Source organism: Carettochelys insculpta, chromosome 6 (genome assembly GCF_033958435.1).
Source record: "Carettochelys insculpta isolate YL-2023 chromosome 6, ASM3395843v1, whole genome shotgun sequence".
NCBI lineage: Eukaryota > Metazoa > Chordata > Testudines > Carettochelyidae > Carettochelys > Carettochelys insculpta.
In genome coordinates, this window is record NC_134142.1 from 75520195 (window position 1) to 75533867 (window position 13673).

General features: G+C 40.1%; 1 protein-coding gene across 4 annotated transcripts in view; it reads right to left on the reverse strand.

The window, feature by feature from the left end:
- USP47 (ubiquitin specific peptidase 47) overlaps positions 1–13673 on the reverse strand; it is a 129043-nt gene that overhangs the window by 69432 nt on the left and 45938 nt on the right. For all 4 annotated transcript variants that reach the window (XM_074997377.1, XM_074997374.1, XM_074997375.1 and 1 more), the window contains one exon: positions 10617–10766. In XM_074997377.1, coding sequence (XP_074853478.1) covers positions 10617–10766 — 150 coding nt within the window. The remainder of the gene's footprint in view (positions 1–10616; positions 10767–13673) is intronic.

Consider the following 13673-nt stretch of genomic DNA (forward strand, 5'->3'; position numbering starts at 1 on the left):
ATTGTCACGAGCAACCCCCAGTGACAAGGGAGATATGACTAACCCTTCTTTAAATACAAGTTAGTGAAGTGATTTCCATCTAGCTTCTCAGTATATCTAGAAAGTTAAAGCATCATTAGCAGATAATTTTTCTCCTCTTTTCAACAAATGTTAAGGTATAAATTGTGCATACCAATAAAGAAATCTGTAAGAACAAAATCCACTCTAAAACTTAAAATTAATTTTAAATCAGTTCAATGAAGTGTCTTATCCACACTTACTGAAGGTTAAAACTTTTACCCAGTTATCTTGAAAGCTGGTAAGACTGGGTTTATGAACTACAGATGATAGATACACTGTAGATATCTGCTCACTAGCAGATATCTGCAATCTAAAAACAGAAAGACCGTTGGCAAGCTGATTAGGTGCTTAATTTAAAAGTGAAGATCAAATAAAAACCATAATGATGCCCTGAAAATTATTGTCTCCTGATGGAACGTAACTGTTCCACGAAGTCTGAATAAGTCAGAGGGGGCTTAGCTGGGCAGAAGAGACTCACCAATTGCAAAATGGCTGGCACAGAGTTTATAAGATTACGATCTAAATCATGTTTGATGGATCTCATTTGATGGATCTCATTGGGAGGTGATCAAGGATCAAAAAACCTCCAATTCATTCCTTTCCCCCTCCATTTCTTTTCTGAGAACACAGGGAAGCACTAAGAACAAATAACAAAACAAAAGTTTTACAGCCCTGCTTTTTCTACATAAAGAAAAGTTTTGTTATTACAAAAGGACTGTTCTCCAAACCACAATGCTCACAAAATGAGAAACGTGCCAAATTTCAACAAGAAAGTTAGCTGTTGTCCTTTACTGGTTTTGTAACCAAACTGAAAAGGGAAATGGGCGGGAGAGAATATCTTAATAAACCTAAAAGAGAATCACAACTTTGAAGCTGGAAAGCTGTTCAGATAACAAAATTTTTTAGTGAGGCCAAGTAGTCTATACAGTTACTTCCTAAATAACGTGGAGTGACTTTAATCTAAATGCAAATATTGGGAGTTTATTGAATAATGGCAAGAAGCTATATTCAAAATATAGCAGATAAAATAAGGAGAAGGCAAATAAGCTATATGTCTTCATTTAAAAAGACTCCTATATTTGACAGTGGGGCTTTTGGGCATTAAGAGTTTAACAATTCAGAGCACACTAAATGAAAGCAAAACAAGTCCACAGCCAGCATGCTGAATACCAAACTTAGAAAACAACAAAAATATAGCTATTGGAATGGAATAAATGCCAGTCAGAAAACTTTCCTAATCTCTCCATGTGCGACTACAAATCTTTGTTTTGCTAATTATTTTACACCAATAATTCTGTTTATTACATAGGAGACAAGCTTAGGAGACAGTCTCTATAAAATATATTCACAAAATAAAAAAATGCTCCAATTCATCCATCAACAAACAAAATGACATGTGAAGATGAACATAAGAGGCTATGTAAACTTTAAGTAGATTCAGTATGATGTGCAAGTCAACAAGGAATCATACTATAACATACCTATCGGGGGGACACAGAAAAACAGGTGATACTCCTATGGACCGCCAAAAGACTGAAAGAAATATCATAAACAGGAATGTCCCCTTGTTAATGATTTCATTGCTTACCACAGGGATAGTGAGGTGCACTCTGACCTATGGATTACTGAAATTATTTAACAGCTTCACTATTTTCTTAGTCACACACACAACTTGTATCATATGCAAATACAGTTGATGTATTTTCATCTCTCCTCCAACTTTCCACTATATACTCTTTATATCAAAACTACCTCTGATGATTAGTATAAATTTTCCTCTATTATTGTATTTATCAGTCTATTCTCTTATCCAGTTATAATGCACACACTCAACAAAATTAACCAGTGGCATAATGTTGTCTCTTGCATCGTTCGCCACATCAGTGGCATCATCTGACACCTACTTTCAGTAGCTGTATTTTAGAAAAAGACAATTTATCCATGAGGAAATATTATCTAGCCTGGTAGTATTTCAAACACTAAAAAACTGACACTAAGTTAACAGATCAGGAAAAAATCAATTATTTTCAAAATGTCCCACACCATCACTGTTTGTAGTTTTTATGGAACTGAGTATTCAAGTACTTGACACAATGTATTAGAATAATGGTAAATCTACCCAACGTCTGATATAAAAAGGCATTTGGAATAAGCTTCTGTTTTTGGCAAAATGTCATTATAGTATATCTATTGTTTCTGATCATGACCAGTTTAAGTATATTTAAGAATTTATTTAGATCTATGCATATGAAATATAGAATCTTTATGTACAGTTAAATGAGTTCCAAACATGAATCAGAAAGAAAAGACCATCTGTGCATACAGGTATGATTTCACAAATTTAAAAAAAAACAAACAAACAAACAATCTGGCTTCTTTCTTCACTATGATACATGGTTTGCTAATCAAATGTCCCAAATTACATGTCTTTTTAGTTTCTAGAATTTGCTAACCTAAAGATATATTGGAAAGCGAATCAGAAGCGTTAGAGGACGGGTAATAGGAAACTTATCCTTTTATTTACAGACCCATTGTTTAAAATCCAAGCCAGGTGAGTAATGGCAATGTCATTAAAACTCACCATCATCCTCATCATCATCATCAACAACCATGGGCTCAGTGCCCGTTAGTGAGGGAGGCATCGGACACTATTTCCTTCAGTCTTTCCCTATCCAGTGTGGAGTGGCTTAGTTTCTGTAGACTAGCTCCGCACCAATCTACTATATCATTTACCCATTCTCTGTGGGGTCTGCCTCCACTATTTGAACTGTCCATTATGCCAAATACCAGGGTCTGGATTTTTCATCCATCGTTCATTTGCAGATATGCCCAAATAGCTGTAACTTCCGTTGTATAACCTTCTGCAGTAGGTTCTCTTTCGGCTGTATCTTCCTATATAATTCTCCATTGGAGACCTTCTGCATCCATCCTATTCTCAGGATCTTTCTATAATGACTGCTGTTGAATGCCAATACACTCCCATTCAAATCTTTCATTAGCACCCACGTCTCACATCCACACAACATGCTGCTAAATACACACGATATCAAGACGCTTAGCTTCATTCCTAAGCTAATTGCTTTGCTTTTCCAGATCTTACCATCGCCTTCAAACTCGTTTTTGCTTTCACTATTCTAGTCACTACTTCCTTCTTACTGTCTAGCTCATATGTTACGTTGCTCCCCAGATGTGCGAGCTTCTCTATGTTGTTCGACAGAATCACAAACTACTAGAACTGGAAGCAACCTCGAGAGGTCATCAAGTCCAGTCCCCTACCCTCATGGCAGGACTAAGCACCATCTATATCATCCCTGGTAGATATTTATCCAGCCTGTTCTTAAATATTTCCAATGATGGAGATTCTACAACCACCTGAGGCAATTCATTTTACACTGTTTAACCACACTGATAGGAAATTTTTCCCAGTGTAAAAAAGCTCAACCTCCCATGCTGCAGTTTAAGCCCATTATGAACTGGTGGTCTGAATATATCTTCTTTAGACAGATTCCAACATCACAATATCCTTGTTTGCAGTCTCAAAAGAGTCAAGGAAGTGTTCAACATATATGACTCCTATTAAAATCGAAGGATATTCAACACGTATCACTACTAGGCCTGCTGGGAAAGCAGTCCAAAGAATCTTTACCAAATGCCCTACTCTATGGACAAGAGTTGAGCCTCAATAGCACATCTTCTTTCGTTTGCTTTATACCAATGTTTCTCAACCTTTTTGTACTGGCAATCCCCTTGGAATTTATTATTTAAAAACATGACCCTCCTCCTTAGAAAATTTTTGAGCCCTATCCTTAAGCAGGAAGTTTCAGGGCTGAAATACGTAAATTAGCTTTGTGCGGGGAGGAATGAACTTTAGCGTGGGAACTAAGGAAACTGCCCTGCTTTTTTTATGCCTTAATGCTGACCCTGTTTGCAGGCCACCTGAACCCATTCTGCGACCTTGAGAAACTATGCTCTATACCATTGTATTGATGGCCAGATAATTTCACTGTCCACCTTCAGCCATTTGCATCAACAAAAAATACATTTCTAAAATTGAATATAGGTGACTTTATGTTTTACATTGTCTATATTCAGGATCTAAATCACATGCCAAACAACAATCTGGCTTATACAGTAACACAACTAGTTTACTGACGTCTCAGACCTATGTAAAATTTCTACAGATATATGCATGCTTTTTCTAAAATTAAACCCTCAAAGTTATTGAACTCATTTAGATGATCTTGGAGCATATGTTAACATGCATTAACAATGTTAAAGCTATACTACATGAAATGAACCAAGGAAGGTGTAGGGGTTGGGAAGGAGAATCAGAAAAATGAGAGATCAGAAAACAAAGAAAACAGGGTTTCTTCAAACTGCAAACCTAAAGAACAATATTAAATGGCTGACAGAAAATTCAGTACAGTTTCAAAATCTATTTTGATTAGAAAATAAGACAAAAAGGAAGTAATTATTCTTAACTTTTGAAAATTCTCCAATAATTGCATTCACAAAAATATAACATTAAAGTTTACATATTTAAACTTTTAGTCTACTATCGCAAACAGTGGCATAATAAATTTTAGCATACTTTTTAAATAGCCTTATTTTTATTTTGCAAATCCATTGTCTCTCTTTCAAAAGTAATGGAAAATCACTTACCTCTAACTAGAGTTCTTTGAAGGTAGTATCCTCCTTAGATCCCCTATCTTGGGTAGTGTCGCCTGCTGCAAGTTCCCTCAGGAGCTGACTAGCAAGGTCTAAAAAGTTTTACATTCCCTTCCACAAGCCCTATTAGCGCATGTGTGAACCTTTTTCTCTCTCTCTCTCTCTCTCTCTCTCTCTCTCATTGCCTTTTATCTAAGCCTACTGAACCACCATCATCATCTGTGGATCAATGGAGGATACTACCTTCAGAGAATTCCATTTAGAAACAGGCGATTTTTCCCTTCTCCAAAAGCAAGTATCCTCCATATCTCCCCACTGTTGAGGACTATAAAGCTAAAACAACATCTTCTATAGGCAAGAAAAATACAGGGAGGAGAATCAACTTCATAGTCAAAATACACATAATTACAAAATAGCTCAAATAAATGGAGCATAAATACAAACTAGACCCATATAGCTATCTCAACACAAAAGCTTAAAACTAGTTTGTTTCGTCACATAATTGATATTGATAGTCAGCAAATACTGTGAAATATCAACTATTTAATCTGAAAATTTATCATTAAGTATTGAAATGTTGAAGCTCCCTATATATTTGTTTTGAATATATAAACACAAATTTTAATTTTCAATAATATTCAGTGGCAGATAACTTGTCTGCCAATTCCAGAATAATTTGAGACATAAGCACACCACTAAAAAGTAAATGATTAATGGAATTATTAAAAATGATATATATATTAGGGCTCTCGATTAACATAGGGCAGAACTGACAAGTTAAAAAAAATGAAGCCACATAATGCATGTTCACTGACAGCCCTAGCTTTTTATAGTTCAACACCTGATGCTGTTGTAATCCAAAGCAGAGATTCCACTACTGCAGCAGAGATTTCTTTGGATTGCCTTAGACCAGGGACTCCCAACCTATGGGTCATGACCCAAACATGACAAGAGCTGAGGAATCGTTGTTCCAGGTCAGCCATAAATATATTAGCATATTGTGGGGCCATGCGGGTGCCCATAGCAGTTCCACTAATCTGGGAGGTATAAATTGTCCCCAAAACGGAAATAATTTTGTGTGAGAACAAAGTTACAGAGGTCAGACACCAGATTGGCTGTGGTGGCATCAGGGATGGTATTCCTCAGCTCTCATCCCCTATTACCACTCCTCTACTTAAGGTACATTGATGACATCTTTATGATTTGGACCCATGGTACAGAGGCTCTGGAGGAATTCCACAGAGACTTTAACAATCTACACCCCACCATCAACTTATGCCTCGATTACAACATGCAAGAGATACATTTCCTGGACACTACAGTACTAATCAAGGATGGCCTGATAAGTACCACACTGTACTGAAAACCTACTGATCGCTATACTTTTCTACACCCTTCTAGTTTCCATCCTGCACACGTGACTAGATCCATTATTTACAGTCAAGCTCTTAGGTACAATCGCATTTGCTCTGATCCAACTGACAGAGACCAAAAACTACAAGAACTTTACCAAATATTCATAAACCTGAATTACCCACCAGGAGAAGTAAAAAAACAAATCGACAGTGCCAGGCGAATACCCAGAGACCAGCTACTCCAAGATCGGCCCAAAAAAGCCAAGAACAGAACACCACTGGTCATCACCTCCAGCCCCCAACTCAGACCACTGCAACGAATTATTAAAGACCTACAACCTATCCTTAATCAGGATGCCACACTCCAGAAGGCCCTGGTTGACATGCCTGTTCTTTCCTACAGACAACCTCCCAACCTCATGAGGATCCTCACTAACAGCCACAGTCTATACCCCAGGAATACCAGTCCTGGAACCTTTCCCTGCAACAAAGCCCACTGCCAGCTTTGTCCACATATCTTCTCTGGAAATACCATCACTGGACCTAACCAGGTTACTCACAGAATCACGGGCACTTTCTCATGCTCCTCTACTAACATCATATATGCCATCATGTGCCAACAATGTCCAGCTGCTTTGTATATTGGACAGACTTCTAACTCCCTTAGACAAAGGGTCAATGGGCACAAAACAGACATCAAAACACTCCAGATCCACAAACCAGTTAGTCGACATTTTAATGGAATGGGGCATTCTGTCAATGACCTAAAGGTATGTGTGTTACTGAAGAGAAATTATTGCATCGTTTTGGAAAGAGAAACGGCCGAACTGGCTTTTATATTCAAATTCGGCACATTAACACATGGTTTAAATTGTGATGGGAACTTTCTGAGTCATTATAGGGGCTTGTCTGCATACTTGGCTCAATCTAATTCCTGACCTTCCCCCCCACCCCCCGATTTGCTCACCTTGATTATCTTTTTCTGATTTGTCCTCCTTGCTTACTGTTTTTGGTTCTCTGTGCCTTAAATATTGAGTCTGTTCTGGTCTGGCTATGGTCTGAAGAAGTGGGTCTGTCCCACAAAAGCTCACCTAATAAACCATTTTGCTAGTCTTTGAAGTGCTACTTGACTGCTTTTTGTTTTGATAGTGTATAGACTAGCACGGCTTCCTCTTTGTTACCTGCTGGAAGCAGGATGGCTGGGGGAGCCACCCAGCCTAGCAGCACAGATGAAGAGGCTGTGGTGGGGAGAGGGAGAAGTGTCTACGGCTGGGGACACTTTGGGGTGGGTGGGGGGAGTCTGAGACTGAGGACTGTTTGAGGCTGCTGGAGGGGTTTCTGAGGCTGAGGTCAGCTGGGGGGGGTTAAGCATAGGGGCAGTTTGGGGTTGCAGGAGAGAGGTCTAAGGTTGGGAACTGTTGGGGCTGCAGGGAGGGTGGTGGTTGCAGCTTGGGGCTATTTTGTTTTCAGCTCCTGGAACATTTAAAAAATTGCCATGTGGCCACCAGTGAAAAAAGCTGAACCCCCCCCCACACCTTACGCAAAGACTGCTTCCGTGTCTTTGATATTTGTAGTGATCCCAGGCAAGCCACTTAATAGATTCTAGCAGTAATTTTTGCCTGCCCTTTACTCTTCCCTCCTTTTGCCCCTCGTTTTTTTTTCCTCTGTAGCTTGATTTCTCAGTTTTTATGTTTTTTATTTTTTGTTTGATACACTCCTCCAGCCCCAGAGTGAGGGGGTTTAAGCCAGGGGCAAGGGGGAGCGGTTTGAGGATGAGTCTTTCCCCCACCATAACTAAGTATAATAAAATAAACTATAATAAAATAACATGGTTTATTAATGTAGTTTCCTTTTTATATGGAATAATTAAACATGATGTGGAACAATTTTATATTCTTGCCTCAGGCGCAAAATTGGCTAGTTACAGCACTGCTCCCCTGCCCCCCCCCCCCACCTTTTTGAATTGCCTTGGATCACCAAGTCTTCCTGAATTGTTAAAATGGGTCCCCCTCTGGAAAAGGTTGGGAACTGCTGCCTTAGACCATTTAAATGCTGATTTTGTAAGCCCCCTCTTGCAAATTTGCTCAACCCCGCTGTGCTTTACCACTCATAACAAGAAGTTTGATTGTTGATTGGGAAGTAATTTACTAGGTGATAGGGGGAGGGGCGGGGGGGAGGTGGAGGTGCAGGAATTAACTCTTGCAAAACTGCTGGTTTGCAGAATGGTAGCCATGTGAATACTTCAGTGAAGGTGCAATATATTGTCTAGGGAGCTAGAAAGTGCTCTCTTTAAACTTAAAGGATGTGATTAAATTTTTCAAAGGGCCTGGAGCATACTGATATCCTTGGTAATGAGGATTAATGGAATGTTATGCTTCAGGTCAGAGGCTGACAGCTCCCAGGTAGGAATTCCCCTTACTCCTGTCCCCACACATGGGCCAGGTTCATACTGGCTGGTTCATTTTCTTGTGTCAGAAACTGGCCTCTGCTGGAGGTACAATACCAAATAAAATCCTGGTCCTACTACAAGAATAGCTCTTGTGGATACCTTTTTCCTGTCCTAAGACTATGCATGGGTCTACATTAGCAGAGCTCATTGTAGAATGAGAATTTCTAGGAAATCCTGTGTACTTTGGGCAAAATTACATGCTGTACCTCCTGCCGTATTGCTAACCCCAAGCATTCAAAAACCAGGATATTTGATTTGAAAAATCAGGAGATTTGGAGAAAAATAAAACTTGAGTTCTCTTTGCTTTCTGGCTGTGGTCCCTTAAGGTTCCCATGTTCAACTTTTTTTCTCTACAACCAGAAAGGCTAAATTAAAAAAAACTGTTTAACAGCATGATTAATCCCACTATTTTTCAATCATGCAATTAATCACAATTTTTTTTAATCTCTTTACAGCTCTAAGGACATGCAAGGACTTAGACTTTCTGAACACACTATATAGCTCTATTTGCTGTACCAATAAAAAGGCTAAAAAGCAAAATTCCTTGCTTGTTACATTATTGAAAATTTATTGAATTCCAGTTTAAATGGCTGTCTCTCACTATTTTTAAACACACTAATATCTGCAACATCTTGAAACTGTAATTTCCAACACACCTCCAGTGAGGTGTAAAAAATTTGGAAAAATGCTGAGATCCTTCCTTACCCATCCTTTCCAGAAGTTACATGATGAACATCTCTGATCCTTGCTATTTTTCAAACTGGTACTGGTGTTAGCTTTACAATATTAACTGCCCTATATATCAAACTACAAAGGCAGCTAACTTGGAAATATCTTTTGTTAAGAAAGAATTCTGTGAATGTTTTACAACAGTATCAATTCACTAAATACAAGGGAGACTATTACTATTTTAAAATAAAGAAAAATAAAAGTAATATGAACCCACTTACAACCCAAATGTGTCTTGCTTTAAAATATATTTCTGGAAAACGTTCTTTGACCCATCTCCCAGTATTTTTAATAATTCCATCAACTATTTATTTTTAAAACCACAAAGGTGGTATGAGAAAATATGTAAATTACTTTTCTTGTGGAAAGCAGGTAATTAAAATTATTCCCTACACTTGCCAGCAACTCTAATTTTGACGCAAAACTATTAATAAAAACAGAGGCATAATGGAATTACCATCATTAGAATGTTTGACAAATGGCTGAGGGATGCATTATTTTAAAACTTTTTGGGCTTGTCTACACTACCACTTTCCTTCGAAGGAGGGATGGTAATTAGGGCGTTGGGAGTTACTAATGAAGTGCTGCCGTGCACAGGCAGCACTTCATTAAGCAAATTCCCACCCCCGGTGGCAACTCCAAAGTTTTAAACTTCAAAGTACCGGCACACATCTCGCCACGGCGCACCTGCCGGTACTTCGAAGTGCTGGGGCAACTTCAAAGTCCCTGAGGAGTAAGGAGACTTCGAAGTACCAGCAGATGCACCACGGCTAGACGCATGCCAGTACTTCGAAGTTTATAACTTCGGAGTTGCCGTGGGGGGAAATTTGCTTAATGAAGTGCTGCCTATGCATGGCAGCACTTCATTAGTAACTCCCAACGCCCTAATTACCATCCTTCCTTTGAAGGAAAGTGGTAGTGTAAACACAGCCTTTAAAACACAACAAAGATTAAACTAGAAGCCAACTGTCCTGTTCTTCCCCTACACCTTCCAACTGTGCTAACAAAATCTAATAGGAGTACTACTAATAAAAATCCCAGCCAAACAAAAGCACATCATGTGATCTCACAAAAGATACCCAGGGCAAATAAGTCTATCAGAAAGAAAATAATGAGTTATTGTGATCAAGGAAGAATAATTGTACTTCCCCTCCCCTTATACATGCACCAGTAGGACTCATTGAAGGGTTAAAAAAAAATCTTCTAGAACTTGCTAGCTGGTTCACTGCACAAAGACGAACACCCCAAGATGGATTATCTAGGATGATACTTACCATGTAAGAAATTATACCACTGTCGCATAATGTACTCTATGTGTGTATAGATGGACTAGCTTTCAGCATAATAGTACACACCACGCTAGCAAATGCCTGGTTGGAACCATAAGGCCTGATGACCAATGGAATATCCAGGTAAGTGTCAATTCTCCAGCCCTCATAGCCACATTCTAGACATCTTACATAGTCCTTCAATTTGCCTTGATACAGTTGATTTATGAGATCAGCCTAAAAGAAATGGAAAGATTTATTTCAATGTAATTTGAAACAACTTCTAAAAAAAGCTTGAAACAAAATATTCCCCCTCTAGTTTTACACTGACATCTCTTTTTCCTTACACTTAATTGCAGATCAGTTGTATATTAAGCATGTGAAACATTAAAAATATAAATTTTATAACCACAAATGCATACTTCAGGGTGCATGCTACTGGGCAATAAAATGTCTTGATGGTTCCTATTTTCTACCTAATTTTTATTTAGGAACACTTTCATTATATGTTGGTTCCCATTTTCAACAAAATAAAAGCAGTGCTGTAAAATAGACATTATGTTATTTCTGATTGTTTAAATCACAACATTATTTCAGACCTCTTTAGGGTAGAAAAATATGGGTAGCCAGCAGAGTTCCCTATACCTTTTTCCATGCCTGGGCAGAATAAATTTTGTTATGTGCACTGAGACATGTGGGGATGTGCCGGCTCTGGGTGCTGTACTAATCAAGAGCGCAGCACCAGATTCTCTCCTGGGAAGCTACCCAAGTGCTCATCTTACAGGGAACACTGGTGGCCAGTCAGGGAAAGGTACTACAATGGAGTCATCTGCAACTTCTCACTAATGATTGCCCTCAAAGGGGTAAGTATACCATCTGGATATCCACAGTATGCAGTAGTACTCTGACCATGTCCATTCCTGTTTCATCTAAGACAGGAAAAGGAAGCTGCATAGAGCCATACATAAAAGGTAAAGCGTACCACAACAGAGTCCCCATGGGGCAGTGGTACCATAAGTGAGACACTTATGTTGGCCTTCTGTGCAGAAAATGAAGACTGAGGATCCAACACACTGGCTACGTCTACAGTACGAGGTAAGTTTGAATTTCACAGAATCACAGGGCTCAAAGGGACCTCAGGAGGTCATCTAGTGCAGCCCCCTGCTTCAAGCAGGATCAACCCCCACTAAGTCATCCCAGCCAGGACCTTGTCCAGCCAGGACTTAAAAACCTCAAGGGATGGAGAATCCACCAACTCTCTAGGCAACACATTCCAATGTTTCACCGTGCTCCTGGTGAAGTAGTTTTTCCTAATATCTATCCTACAACTCTCCCTTTTTAACTTCAGACCATTACTCCTTGTTCTGTCATCTGACACCACTGAGAACAGTTTCTCAACCTCCTCTTTAGAGCTCCCCTTCAGGAAGTTGAAGGCTGCTATTAAATCACCCCTAAGTCATAGAATCATAGAACAACAGAGATGAAAGAGACCGAAAAAAAGCCATCGAGTCCAGCCCCCTGCTCCAAGCAGGACTAAACCCATCAGATCAGCCCTGCCAGGGCTTCGCCGAGGCAAGACAAACACCTCCAGGGATGGAGACTCCACTACTTCCCTGGGTAGACCATTCCAATGCTTCACCACCACCCTAGTGGAAAAAGTTTTTCCTAATGTTCAACCTGGACCTTTCCAACTGTAACCTGAGACCATTGTTCAGTGTTCTGCCATCCGTGAACACTGAACAGCCTCTCTCCAGCCTCCCTTCAGTAAGTTGAAGGCTGTTATCAAGACCCCCTCAGTCTTCTCTTCTGCAGACTAAACAGTCCCAATTTCCTCAACCTTCCTTCAAAAGTCATATGCTCCAGCCCCACAATTATTTTGGTCGCCCTCCGCTAGACCCTCTCCAGTGTATCACATCCTTCCTATAATCAGGGGACCACAACTGGACACAGTACTCCAAATGCGGCCTCACCAAAGCCGAATAAGGAGAAATAATCACTTTTCTGGATCTACTGGCAACGCTCCTCTTGATGCAACCTAATATGCCATTAGCTTTCTTGACTACAACGGCACACTTAACTCATGTCCAGCTTCTCGTCTACTACAACTCCCAGGTCCTTTTCTGCAGAACTACTACCAAGCCGGTTGGACCCCAGCCTGTAACAATGCTTGGGATTCTTCTGGCCCAAGTGCAGGACTCTGCACGTGCCCTTATTGAACCTCATCAGATTTCTTGCAGCCCAGTCTTCCAATTTGTCTAAGTCAGTCTGGACCCTGTCCCTATCCTCCAGCGCATCTACCTCTCCCCCTAGCTTAGTGTCATCTGCAAACTTGCTGAGGGTGCAATCCAACCCCTCATCCAGGTCATTGTTAAAAATGTTGAACAGAACAGGACCCGGAACCGAGCCTTAGGGCACTCCACTAGAAACTGATCGCCATCCCAACATCGAGCCGTTGATCACTACCCACTGGGCCCGACCTTATAGCCAGCTTTCTATCCATCTTACCATCCATTTATCCAATCCACGTTCCTTTAACTTGCTGACAAGAATATTGTGGGAGACGGTATCAAAAGCTTTGCTAAAGTCAAGATAAATCACATCCATTGATTTTCCTGTATCCACAGAGCCAGTTATCTCATCGCAGAAACTAATCAATGGTCAGTCTTCTCTTTTGTAAACTAAAGAAGTCCAAATCCCTCAGCCTATCCTCATACGTCTTGTACTGCGGCCCCTTAATCATCTTTGCCGCCCTCCACTGAACCTGCTCCAGCAAATCCACATCGTTTTTATACTGGGGGGCCCAAAACTGGACACAATATTCCAGATGTGGCCTCAACAGTGCCGAATAGAGGGAAACACCTGCTTCTCTACATCTGCTCGAAATAATCTTCCTACTGCACCCCAATGTTAGCCTTCTTGGCTACAAGGGCATGCTGTTTATGCATATCCAGCCTCTTATCCACCATAACCCCTAAGTCCCTTTCCACTGTATTCCTGCTGAGCCAGTCAGTCCCCAGCCTATAACAATGCTTGGGATTCTTCCGCCCCAGGTGCACGACTCTACACTTCTTGTTGAGCCACATCAGATTCCTTTTGGCCTCGTCCTCCAGTTTATCCAGGTCACTCTGGATTCTCTCTCTACCT